The 13,584-nt window shown below is 40.0% G+C and overlaps 1 protein-coding gene across 1 annotated transcript; it reads left to right on the forward strand.

Annotated features, from left to right (window-relative positions):
* Nucleotides 1-529: 529 nt before the first annotated feature.
* Nucleotides 530-11,719, forward strand: TRIML2 (tripartite motif family like 2). Its single transcript, XM_007100812.2, has 7 exons — nucleotides 530-718; nucleotides 1,000-1,095; nucleotides 3,344-3,538; nucleotides 5,056-5,196; nucleotides 7,217-7,239; nucleotides 7,432-7,532; nucleotides 11,151-11,719. The coding sequence occupies exons 1-7, from the start codon at nucleotides 530-532 to the stop codon at nucleotides 11,717-11,719; spliced, it is 1,314 nt and encodes a 437-aa protein (XP_007100874.1).
* Nucleotides 11,720-13,584: the final 1,865 nt, after the last annotated feature.

A 13,584-nucleotide genomic window follows, 5' to 3' on the forward strand; every position in this document is an offset into this window, starting at 1 on the left:
AGTCCTGGAAGCTCCGAAGTTCCTCTCATGCTCTTTGCAGCAGTATGCTTTCTTTGAGCACCATTTTTTTTCTTTTCTTTTTCTTTTTTCTTTTTTTTTAGGCCATGCTGCATGGCAGGTGGGATCTTAGTTCCCTGATCCTTGCCCCCTGCAGTGTAAGCACAGGCTCTTAACCACTGGACCACCAGGGAAGTCCCTCTTTCTTTCTTTTTTATTTTTTTAGTGACTTGCAGGGAGGTGGCTTGCTGTGTTGTCACTTGTAAATAATTTTCAACCAGTTGCTTGAAATTCTTAGGAAACTTGATCATTCGTGTAACTCCTTCTGTCTCCTTTCCCAAGCACGTGGCTGCCAAAGATTTGCTGGATTTGAGGAGTTCAGGATGCACTGACCTGCTGACCCTTGACTGCGGACTGAGGTTAACAAGTTGTGTCAGCACCAGAACACTGCCACTCTTTTCATTTTCAGAGTACGGGGAGGTGTATTCCACATCAGAAACAGTCCAATCTTCAACTAGGGCCACCTGCCGACATGTCCAAAAGGCTCCACTCCCAGTTAGAGCAAGAAATCCCAGAAGATGCCCGCTGTGAGATACATCTGGAGCCACCACAGCTGTTCTGCCATGATGACCAAAACACGTTTTGTGACAAGTACTTCACGTCCCAGGAGCACAAGAATCACGTGGTACATGGAGTACAAGAGGCTGCTGAGAATTATAGGGTAAGCTTCATGCAGATCCCAGACCACTCTGTCATTCTGGCTGCCTCCTCTTATTTATTACCTTATTTATTTGGGGGACAGATATTCTGATCCTCCAAGACCATTCCCTTAGTTGATGTTTACCAAAGAATACTAGATAAGTACCATATTTAGACGTTCAACTTCAAGGCTAGGAAAACATTGTAGTCAGGGCTATTGGCCTTTCAGTTGTCTAAGGCTGGGAATCTATCTGTTGTAAAGCAATTACTTAACCTGGAATTCTGTGATATATTTCTCTGCAGAAGTTATTCCAGGAGATATTGAACACATTGAAGGAGAAACTTGAAGTAGCTAAAAGCATATTGGCTGATGAGCAAGAAAGAATGGTGATGATGCAGGTCAGTGCTTATCTTGATTCTTAGGGGGAAATTACCCATAATGTTGGATAGCAAATAACATAAACACAATCAAAAGACAAATGACAAAGCAGGAAAAACTACTTGAAATCCATAGGTAGGAAAAGTGTTAATTTCTTCACGTGTAAAAAGCTCTTAAAAGTCAATAAGCAGGGGACTTCCCTGGTGGTCCAGTGGTTAACACTCCAGGCTCCCACTGTACGGGGACATGGGTTCTATCCCTGACTGGGGAACTAAGATCCCACATGCGGCGCAGCCCAAAAAAAGTCAATAAGCAAAAGACTAGAAACTCCACAGAAAAATGATCAAAGACATGAGAGTTCACAGAGGAGAAAATGCAGATATCTTTTGAACATACTGAATTGGTCCAAAAGCTCATGGTAAGAGAAATACAAATTAACTATATTAAATTTGCTAGTGAGATGGCATTTGCATCCCTTATTGGCAAAGATTGATAGCACAGTTTATAACGATGCCATAGGAGAATGAGCATCGTATGTACTTTTGGTGGCCATGTAAATCCTGAAGCCATTTAAAGGGCAATTTAAGAATTACTATTCCAGGGTGGGGGGGTATAAATTAGGAGTTTGGGATTAACATATACAGTACTATATATAAAATAGATATATATATATTTAGATCTATAAATATATATATATCTATTTTATATATAGGGAAAAGAATCTGAGAAATATATATGTGTAACTGAGTCACTTTGCTGTACACCTGAAACTAACACAACATTGTCAACTATACTTCAATAAAAAATAATTACTATTCAAATTGAGGAATCACAGTCCACTATGCACGTTTCACTTCTAATTTCAGACCCTCCCTTCATATGTAACTGTTCTGCCAGTTATACTAGATTCTCATCCAGTTGAGGATGGTAGGCATTTTTTTCAGCTCCAAGCACCATATATTAACAAATACTGGGGTCCCACTGTTTGCCAGGAGCTATGCTAGGTGCTGGGGATTCAGTAGTGAAAAGAAAAACAAAACAAAGCAAACAATCCTGGCCTTGTGCAATTGACATTCTAGTGGAGGTAAACAAGTAAAGTGTGTAGTATGTTACATTGTAAGTGCTGTACATTTCATTTAAAAAGCAGGAAAGAGTGATGGGATGTACTTTTAAACAAAGTGATCAGGACCTTGTCATTCCAAAATTGGTTTTGAGAAGACTCCAGGAGGTGAGGAAGTGAGCTGTGCAGTCGTGGGAAGAATATTCTAGGCAGAGGGAAGGGCAAGTACAAAGATCTCAAGACTGGTGTGTCCTTGGTTGGGGTTATGAAGGAAGTGGAGACTAATAGGTGATGAGATCAGAAGGCCACATCTTATAGGGAAGTTGATTTTTTCTTTTTTTCTCTTTTTAAAAATTTATTATTTTTTAATGAAAAAAGAAAGCCAGTGGAAACTTGAACAGAGCAGTAATGTGATCTAACTTCCATTTTCGTGGGAATAGTCTAGCTGGTGAATGAGAATAAGACTGTAGGAGGGTGAGAGCACACAGGTTGGGGGAGCTGAAGGGGACTGTTTGCAATAGTCAGGGACAGGTAATGGTGAACTGCGGGGGAGGGGTGGTAGAAGTGGTGAGAATAGTCAGGTTCTTGATAAATCTTGACTCCATAGAGTCTCATGAGGTTAAATATGGTCATTAAGCTGACTACTCCCAATGGATGTCTTTAGCTTAGACTTCCCAGTGGTGAGTTTTCATGTCCGACTTCCTGCCTTAGCATCTCTCCTTGGATGGCTAACTGACTAGTCAAAATCGACATATCCCACACTGAGCTGCTGATACCCTCCCCACTTCTGGAGTCTGTCCCTTCCATACTTTTCCTTTCTATGTTTTGGCAACTCTATTCTTTGTCTAAAAACCTTAGAGTCACCCTTTGATTCCTCTTTTCTCACCCCCCCTATCCAAAGCATCAGCAAAAGCCATTGGTGCTGCCTTCTAGTTTTCCTGGTCTCCTTTTTGGTCATTGAGGTTGTATAGATTCCTGAGTTTTCTAAGACAGTTACATTTCTTCATCTGCATTTCATGTTCTAAGATTGTACTGATGTCTTGGTTGATGTTGACTCTGAAATTCTCTCTGTCCTTTGTATTATATATCTGTTACTTCTTCCCCTGTACTTTTATATTTCCTTGGCTTTATATTAAAATTATAGATGGAAAGTAACCATAGGTATTTATCTGTGGTGTTTAACCTGAATTCTGTCATTTATGGTGAAGGAAGAAGAGCAGAATTTTAAAGCGATGATTGAGTCTGAATATAGGATAAGGTTCTGGTTGATGATTGAAGAAAACAAAGTGAACTTCCAGAGCCCGCAATGGTGCGGATTTAACCTGAACTTGAGAGAAGCCAGTCAGAACCAACTGATGGAACTTGCCACAAAGCTAAAGGAGAAATTCCAGGATATACTACAGGTGAGATGTGAAACATGGCATCCTAACAATATTTGGGAAATGAGAGAAAGAAGAGCTGAACAGTATGTCAATTCCAGAATAAGACATCCACTGACAACCATGGATCTATTAAAAGAAGGGATATGGTCATCCAGCAATTCTATTTCTGATAATTTATCTCGCAGGTATACTTACATGCATATAAAAAGACACGTGGGTAAGGAAGTGTGGTAAAATTATTTCAGTATAGAGCCGTGGCTTTGAGGTAGTCTTTGAAGCCAGATTGATGAGATTCATATCTGGGTTCTGCAATTTACTAGCCTCTAGGCGACCTTAAACATGTTGCTTAACTGCTGACTTGGTTTCCTTAGCTGTAAAATGAGGATAATGGCCCTTAGTTCATAATATTGTTGTGAGGCTTGAGTGTGATAATCTACATAAAGCTCTTTAAATAGTGTTTGTATGTGTGTACATTATTGTGTAATGTAAGTATTAGGTGTTATTATTACTATAATATTTGTTGATAGGAAGAGAGTAGATACAACTTGTATCCATCAATGTTGGACTCATGAACTACATTGTACAGGACATACAAATGGAATGCTTTTCAGCATTTAGAAATGATAACATGGCTCTATATGTATAGATAAGGAATGCTCTCCAAGAGCATATTATTTATTAAGAAAAAAGCAAGCTGTCAGATCAGCAGTGGAGTATAATATGATATCACTTGAGTTAAGAAAAAAATAACATGGAACATTCATGTATTTAACTAGGTGGAGCTTCTTTGCAAGGACAGAAAGGAAACTGGTATCCTTTCTGGTTTGATTATCTATTTTATTCTCATCAGTGAATTTAATTTTTAATTAAATTATAATAAGTCATAGTTTTAATTTAATGAAGGAAATAGGAAACTTCCTGAACAAAACTGCACAGCAAAAAAAAGTGATCTGTTTTAGGTCCAGGTTGTGAACTGATTAAGTAGACTGTATGTGGATACTGTCCACATCAACATAAATATATTGTGTCAAAGAATCAAGTTTCTATTGAGGTGTCTTGCTTGACACAGAGGAATATCCTTGTATGTGGATACTGTCCACATCAACATAAATATATTGTGTCAAAGAATCAAGTTTCGGGGCTTCCCTGGTGGCGCAGCGGTTGCGCGTCCGCCTGCCGATGCAGGGGAACCGGGTTCACGCCCCGGTCTGGGAGGATCCCACGTGCCGCGGAGCGGCTGGGCCCGTGAGCCATGGCCGCTGAGCCTGCGCATCCGGAGCCTGTCCTCCGCAACGGGAGAGGCCACAGCAGAGGGAGGCCCGCATACCACAAAAAAAAAAAAAAAAAAAAAAAAAAAAAAAAAAAAGAATCAAGTTTCTATTGAGGTGTCTTGCTTGACACAGAGGAATATCCTGGCCTTATCTAATTACATCTGTTCCTGGGGTGGCAGGCAGTAAAGCAGGTTTTTAAAGAGATGGTTGAATTAGCGAATAAGAGAAATTGTCAGCTGTTGAATAGTAATAAGGATGCTTCTGCAGAGACTGAACTGTTTGGGGAGAGAGAACATGCGTAAACTGAGGGAGAGTGAAGTCAGGCTCTCTGAACAGATCTGCAGCCTCCAGAAGATCACCACAGAGCTGGAGAAGAAGTGTGGGCAATCTGCCTCAGCGTTGCTCCAGGTAAGATTCTGGGAATAACCTTCACTACAGTATTTGAGAAATGAGAAGTGGACAGTACTCATTAGGGGCCAGTTCTAGAACACAGTACCCAGTGATCTTCAGTCATACATGAAGGCTACCAAAAGCATTATGACTCATTATGAAATCATAGTATGTATAGAGCTGCTTCACTGATCAGTAGTAAATATGAATTGAGATGTCCTTTAATAAGGTAAATAATTGGTTAGTCAAATTATGATGTATCCATACAATAGAATATTCTGCAACCATAAAAAAATGAGTAAAGCAGTTCTAAATGCACTAAAAGATTATCTTCAAGATATTTCATTAAGTGAAAAAAACATGCAGAAAACTTTTTGTTATTTAGAGAATATGTATAGATTATATGCTCATTAACATTCAGACAATCTCTGGCAAAATAAACACAAACATTGTAATCAGCAGTAACCTTGGGAAACAAGGGTGAGACTTACTTGTATAGTATTGTTTGTTTGTTTTTTAAACTGTTTTGATTCTTTGTAGTTTTTATTTTTTATTTTTGGCCACGCTGTGCAGCTTGTGGGATCTTAGTTCCCCAACCAGGGACTGAACCCCGGCCCTTGGCAGTGAGAGTGCAGAGTCCTAACCACTGGACCGCCAAGGAATTCCCAGTATTGTATATTTTAAATTTTGTTCAGTAATATGCATTACTATTTTGAAAAAGTAAATTTTTATCTTTTAAAGACTGTTTATATCCTTCTGCCAAGCCCATATTTGCAATATGAGTACTCTGAGAAGCCCCTGCACATAAACCCTTAGGTTCTGTTCTAGAGCCATGCCTAGTTCCAGACAGTGCAGAGAGGTGTGACCAGTTATGTTCAGTTCCTGACCTGGTTCCAGGCACCATCCCCAGCTTAGCAGGCTCAGTTCTTTTCTTTTTTGTTTGTTTTTTTTTAAATAAATAATGAGTTTATTATTGTTTTAAATGAATGACTAAAGAGCAATTTCTAAATCTCTTCAACTTTAAATTCCAAGAAGATAAACAGCAAGACAGAGCCCCATCGAAGAAATGCCCCGGGGGCCTCAATCAATCACAAGGCCCTGGAGTCTGGGAACCTCTGTTTCAGGGGCTGAAGAACAGGGCAGCCGGCAGACCCCAGGGTCTGGGTGCCCCACCATGCCCGTGGCTCCCACCCTCTGAAGGATGTCCCCTCCCCACCCCTGCCGCTTGACAGGCACCCCCAGCCCCTCCCCACACGGGGCTTCCTTCTGGGCCCACTGGGCCGGCCACCCCCAGGTCCTGAACCCGCTGCGTCTCAGGAGTCTCCGAGGGCGCCCTGCCCCTCCACCGGCTGCCCCTGGGTTCCCACCGCCCAGGAACACCCACGCCCCAACACCCACAGGGGACAGAAGCACTTGCGGCCACACGAAGGCCCATTCCCACACCCAGCGTGGGTCAGTGGTCCCGTCCCATGCGCCCCCGGGTCCCCCTCTTCCTGCATCTGCCCAAGGCCTGAGTGGGTCACCACAGGGCTGGCTGGGGCCCAAGCTGTCCCAGATGTACCCCCGCCCTGCCACCCAGGGCTCAGCAGACCCCTCTTCGGGGAACAAAGCCCACCCTTCCCACATGTGGACCCTCCCGGGGCAGGGACTCCCAGAGCCCCCCCTCGCCCCCCGCTGAGGCTATGCCTGCCTCCGTGGCTGCAGGAAGCCCAGGCGGAGGACACGGGGCAGCAGGCTCAATTCCTGCCAGCCCCAGGATAGAAAGCAAATAGACGGGCAAAATTTGAATGTGGAGCATTGTGAATTTGAGGTATAGAAGATTATTTCCCTTGGGAATATAACAGTGATTTCAAGCATTTTTCTGACTTTTCCTATTCAGTGTCGAAATTTGGTATCTGAGAATTAGCACCATGAGGCTGAAAAAATTACATGGAAATCGAGTTTCATTATTATAAGAGAAAATACTTTCATGAGCACAATTCACAAAAGGCTTGGCTCAAATACCCACTAGTAATTTTGTCTCTTTTCACCCCCATAGAATGCAAGATATTCTTTGGAAAGGTAAGTTATTCATTTTGGAAACACTTAGGTCAGATTTACAATCTGATTTGTGAGCACACAGGGGTTAGAGATGTTGGGGTGTGGATAGCAAGGCCATGTAATGAAATCCATCCTCTGGATGGAGGGGCCTGGGGTCTGCACAGGTAACTGAGATTGTCCTTTCCTTTTTCTGTTGTTGTTGTCCTTTAACAGGAGTGAGTCACTACTGCTTCAGTGTCTAGAGCCCGCCCGAATCACAGACCTGAGTTTATGCCAAATAACAGGAATGAGCAAAATGCTAGAAGTGCTGCAAAGTGAGTTGACACACATCCATGATCACAGGACACTTTGTATTTGAGGATAAAATGAACATCCTACCATAAGTGAAATTCCACATAGCTTAAGGATTTAAAACGACTCTATTTGCAAATATTTCTCCTGTGGTTTATATTTTCATTTGCCTAATAGTGTCTTTTGAAGAGCAGAAGTTTTAGATTTTGAAGTTACCTTTTTCTTTTTTAAATGGTGTGTGCTTTTTGTGGCCTAAGAAATCTTTTTTTACCCCAACGAAGATTTCCTTCTAGAATTTTTAGTTTTAGTTTTTGCATTTAGGTCTATTGTTCATTTAAAGTTGCGTGTGTTTGTTTATTGGCTGCACTGTGTGGCATGCGGAATCTTAGCTCCCTGACCAGGGATCGAACCAGTGGAAGCGCAGGGTCTTAACCACTGGACTGCCAGTGGGACCTCTAAAGTTATGTTTATGTACGATTCGAGATGTGGTACAACTCCCCTCCTCTTTTAGTACATGTATGTATCCAATTGTTCCAACATCATTTGTTGAAAATCCGTGGGCACATATGAGCAGATCTATGTCAAGTCTAAAAGGTCCATTGATCATTGTATCTATCCTTTTGCTAATACCGCATTGGCTTGATTGATTACTCTACAAAAAGTCTTAAAATTGGGCACTGTGAGTTCTCCAGATTTGCTCCTTCAAAAATAATTTTGGCTACTCCAAATCCTTCTCCACATAAATTTTAAAATGAGCTTGTTGGCGTCTACAAAAAACCTGCTGGGGTTTTGATTGCTATTACACTGAATCTATAGAACAATTTAGGGATATGGTGGTATATCTCCATTTATTTAGGTCTTTGATTTCTCTCAACAGTGTTTTGTAGTTTTCAGCTAATATTGTACATATTTAATTAGATACCTAAGTATTTTTTAGTTCTATTCATGGAATTAAATATCAACTTCTAATTGAAATTTTATTTATTTCTAGTTTATCAATGGTATATAGAAATATTCATTTGTGTATATTGATTGACATTGTATCTTACAACTGTGCTAAACTGATTTATTAGATCTAGTGACTTTTATGGATTTTGAGGGGATTCTCTACAAAGATATTCAAGTGATCTATAAATATAGACAATTTTTTTCTTCCTCTCTGTAAGCCTTTTCTGTATTCTTCTTACCTATTGCACTTACTAGCGCCTTCAATACGATGGTGAATGGGAGTGGTGAGAATCATCTACCTTCTTCCTGATCTTAGAAAGAAAGAAAGCATTGTTTTTCACCTTTAAGTTTAATGTTAGCTGTAGGTTTTTCATAGTTGCCTTTTGTCAAGTTGAGGAAGTTTCCTGTCTACTTCTGATTCACTAAAACTTCGTATCATGAACAGGTGTTGAATTTATTAGATGCTTTTTTTCTATATCTACCAAAATATTTATTTTTTTCCTTCATATATTGATATGGTGAATTATATTTGCTTCATATGTTGAACCACCCTTGCATTCCCAAGATAAACTCTTGGTATAATGTTTTAGCCATTTTACATATTGCCAGATTTAATGTAGTAATGGTTTTTAAAGAATTTTTGCATTTATGCTAATGAGACATATTTTTCTGTAGCTTTCTTGTAATCATCCATTGGCATTTTATTTAATACATTTTATTTCTATTTCTAGATAATCTATTTAGTTCTTTGTCAAATCCACTTAGTCTTGCTTTCTTTAGTTTCCTATATTCTATAGATACTTTTATCTTTTTTTTTTTTTTTAAACATAGTAAGCAAAAATTATTGTAGAGTTTGTGCCTGGCAATTCCAGTATGTAAAATTCTTCAGATTTTTAAAAAATAAATAAATGTATTTATTTATTTATTATTTTTGGCTGCATTGGGTCTTCGTTGCTGCAAGTGGGGGCTACTCTTTGTTGTAGTGCACGGGCTTCTCATTGCAGTGGCTTCTTTTGTTGCAGAGCACAGGCTCTAGGCGTGCAGGCTTCAGTAGTTGTGGCATGTGGGCTCAGTAGTTGTGGGTCACAGGCTGTAGAGCGCAGGCTCAGTCGTTGTGGCACACGGGCTTAGTTGCTCCGTGGTGTGTGGGATCTTCCCAGACTAGGGATCAAACCCGTGTCCCCTGCATTGGCAGGTGGATTCTTAACCACTGCGCCACCAGGGAAGTCCTTCAGATTTATTTCTGCTAGTCTCACTCAGTAGTACTTTTTTACTTTGAGTGTGTGGTTAATGATTTTTTTAATAGTAAGTGTTCCTTTTTTCCTTAAATATTATTTTTAGAAATTCTTTGAGGACAGGAAAGAAGGTGTATATACTTCTAGAGAAAATCTGCATTTATTTCTGCCAGTCTTCTGGAAATACTAGGAGCCTGGGACAAGTTGAAATTTAAAATTCAAGGCTTGTGGCTTTTAAGACCACTTTAATAATGATATGAATTAAGTGCAGAGATTTAAGTTCATTTGCCCATAAAACTTGCTGCTGGATTAGTTGTTAAAGAAAGAAATTAAGGACTACTACAGGTTTATGGCTTGACCAACTATAAAGCAATAAGTGCTCTACTGAAAAGTAGAAACTGGGAAGGGATAGGTTTGGAGTTCCATTTTGGATGGAGTATGTTTGAAATTTCTGCGTTTTGTTCAACTGGTATTTGTCAACTTTTTTATGGAGTAAGTCATGAACATATAGAAGATATTTAAAACTGAGGCTATATAAAGGCACTTAGGGGAAAAGAATACAAGCAGTGAAAAGGAAGACCCAGGACCAATCCCTGAGAAATCAGAATATTTAAAAGTTGAACAGAAAGAAATGAGAAGGAACAGTTAGCGATATGAAGGCACGTACCACTTTCATTCACATATAAGAAATCACAGTGAGCGTTCTTGATGTCAGCTTGATTTTTCTGGAGGATTCTCACAGGATTTCTGGCCTCCGATATGTTCTCTTTTGATTTACTCAATATTAAGGGCCTGCTGGCAGCAGTTTCTAAGTATCTGTCACATCTTGGTGATATTTAAGATGAAGAAAGCAGTTCAGTCACAGGATAGAGCCATGAATCAACTGCTCTATTAGGAAACTTCATGTTTCTGGCTGTTCCAGGCTTGGAGAAGATCTTTAGGGACTAGAGTTGGGTCTCAGGTGATACTGGGCTAGGACTGAGTATCAGGTCATTTTTATAGCCCGGCAGAATTCCTTTCTGTTTTGAGAGGTATTTCTAAACCTCTCCATAGTTCATTATTCATTGTTTTGTTCTTCTTCCTCAGATTTCATTTTCATCTCCTTCCATTATCTTATTGACTTTGTTCCTCTGTGGTGTCCATTTCTTTTTTTTTTTTCTTTTTTTTCTTTATTGGCTGCACTGCACGGCATGTGGGATCTTAGTTCCCTGTCCAGGGATCGAACCCACGTCCCCTGCATTGGAAGCACGGGAGTCATAACCACTAGGCCACCAGGGAATTCCCCCATTTCTTGAAACAGAGCTTAGGGGTCCCTTTATCTGTATTCTCCTAGATTGCCTCTCCCATATCTGTGCCTGAGACTTGTGCCCACTCATTATGAAGCCCCTGCATGTTAGAAATCATCAGTCTCTGGCATTGACAAACCCCTAGGTTAACTAAATTTCTTTCTCCCTGCAGGACCTATAACTTTGGACCCTAAAACAGCTCATCCCTGTCTGGTCTTATCTGAGGATCTGAGAAGTGTGAGACTCAGAAATGTGCAGCAGGATGTACCCAGTCACCCAGAGAGATTTGACTTCAGCGCCACTGTGTTGGGTGTGGAGAGCTTCACCTCAGGGCGGCACTACTGGGAGGTGGATGTGGAAAAGGCAACACAGTGGCAGCTGGGCATACACAGAAGCTCTGCCAGCAGAAGTGCTTCCGGAGATAAGGTCTTATTCACAGGATCCATGATGGGAACTGATTATACTTTCTGGGCCTTTCCCCCTTTAAAAAGGGTTTCCTTGAGAGAGCAAATGCACAGAGTTGGAGTTTTCCTGGACTATGAGTATGGCCAGATATCCTTCTATGATGTGACAAAGAGGTCCCTCATCTATAATTTCTCTTATCTCGCCTTCCAGGGAGCTCTCAGGCCTGTATTTTCTCTTTGTATTTCAAATGGAGGCATGAATTCAGACTCTCTGAGCATCTGCCTCCCTCACGTTTCTTCTTGTAATGGTACTTTTAGCCCTCAGTCTTTGGTGTGAAATCTAAGACCACAAGAGGCCAGAATGTTACAAGCATGACTTTATATAAATTATTTTACAAAGTAATCCAATAAAAGATTTTTAGCACTTGAGTTGGAACCCAGGTTAACACCCCAGAGCCTTTGCATTCATGTGGTTTTCAACACCCATTTCATGGAAGAGGTTACATTTAACCTGAATCATGGATGATAATAACCAAAGGGCTCCACGTTAATTAGAACAGCAAATGCCTATGCAGCATAAGATTGGGAAATTAGAGACGGAAATAGTCTGGGATTCTTAAGACGAGGTTAAGGACTCTATAGAGATTTCTGAAAACAGAATTGGGTATAATCAAGACTTTAGATTTGAGGTTATCATCAGAGTGACATGTAGAATGGAGACATCCTATTCCTGACATTGTCAAGACTTCTAACATCACTCCAAATAGAGGACAACTTAATTTCCCTGGATACCTTATCTCAGTGGGGAGGAGGTGTTGCAGAAAATGTATTTTAAAAATATTTCAAGTATCCAACTTCTGTCTTACAAGGAAAATTAGATTTCTTAAAAGAGGGCTGATAGTTCACTGCTTTGAAAAACTATTACATTAAGTAATGTTGTAGTGGTGTCTTGTATTTGCCTTCATCTTTCTCTATTTGATAATCCACTGAAAATTTTTTCCTAAAGCCTTGTTCAGGGGTGGTCGTACAATGCTGAAAAGACAACAAAAATATTTATTAGAGGGACTTTTAATGAAAGGGTTATCATAGTGTATCTCCCTTTATGTTTTTAACAACCTATAAGTATGTATTGATCTTTATTATTCAAATGTAGAAGCTGAGGCTTAGAGGCGATTTAATTTTCCTAAAGTCACATAGCTGTTAAGTATCTAGTAAGTTACAAGGGTAAGGAATTAAACCTGGATCATCATTTTAAAAGCAAGCTCTGTCTCAAATTTGTAAAAAATGTAAGCCTGGAAAAAGTCATTGCATATCTTCACATCAAATCACAAGACTTAAGGGGAAAGTAGCCCTGATCTGAGAAGTGGGGGTTAGCTCAGGTGAGTGAGCTGGAAGTTAGATGATCATTTGAAACACTGAGATTTAGAACTCAGAGCAATGGTTCTCAAACCCCTTCCCAATTTCCTGTGGGAAAGATGATGATTTACTATATAGGGAAATGTGAGAATTTAATAATAATTGTATATATGAGTCTAAATCTTCACCTTCATCTTACCTCAAATTTCTCCTGCCTCCACAACTTGACTCTTAAGAACTATTTTCCCAAACTTAGAAACCAAAAGAGAATGCAGCATGTCCTACCAATGTCAGTCTGAGACATTGTCTAACCAACACAAAAAGATTAAATTATTTAGGAAAATGCATCTGCGATTGACTTTGGTAGTTACCAGCTGATGAGAACCCAGACACTGAAGTTACATGTTAACTTGAAGAATTATCTGGTAGAAAAGAAATCCTTAAAGGTTTTGGTTTTATTACCATGTAGAGAACATGTTTTGGATCTACCCTAAGCAATTTTATTTAACCAGTTTTGGATCTACCCTAAGCAATTTTATTTAAACTGCTTCTCATTTCTCTTGCAACAAACTTTACTCTCTAACTGGTGCCCTAGCTAATTACTGAGTTGAGCAAAATCTTTGACATATCACTGTCAATAATATTTGTATGAGGATCATGAATTTTAGCCTTTGTAAATAATACTTTAGCACAGCCTACTGACCCTCTCAATAAATGGATGCCTAGTGTATCCTTCCAGCATTCACAGAGACTTTGCACATACACTTCCCTGACTTCAGTCACCACTCTCCCCTTTTTCGCTAATTCAGATCTTAGCTTAAGCGTTGCTCCTCAAAGCAGCCTTCC

Source organism: Physeter macrocephalus, chromosome 20 (genome assembly GCF_002837175.3).
Source record: "Physeter macrocephalus isolate SW-GA chromosome 20, ASM283717v5, whole genome shotgun sequence".
Lineage (NCBI taxonomy): Eukaryota > Metazoa > Chordata > Mammalia > Artiodactyla > Physeteridae > Physeter > Physeter macrocephalus.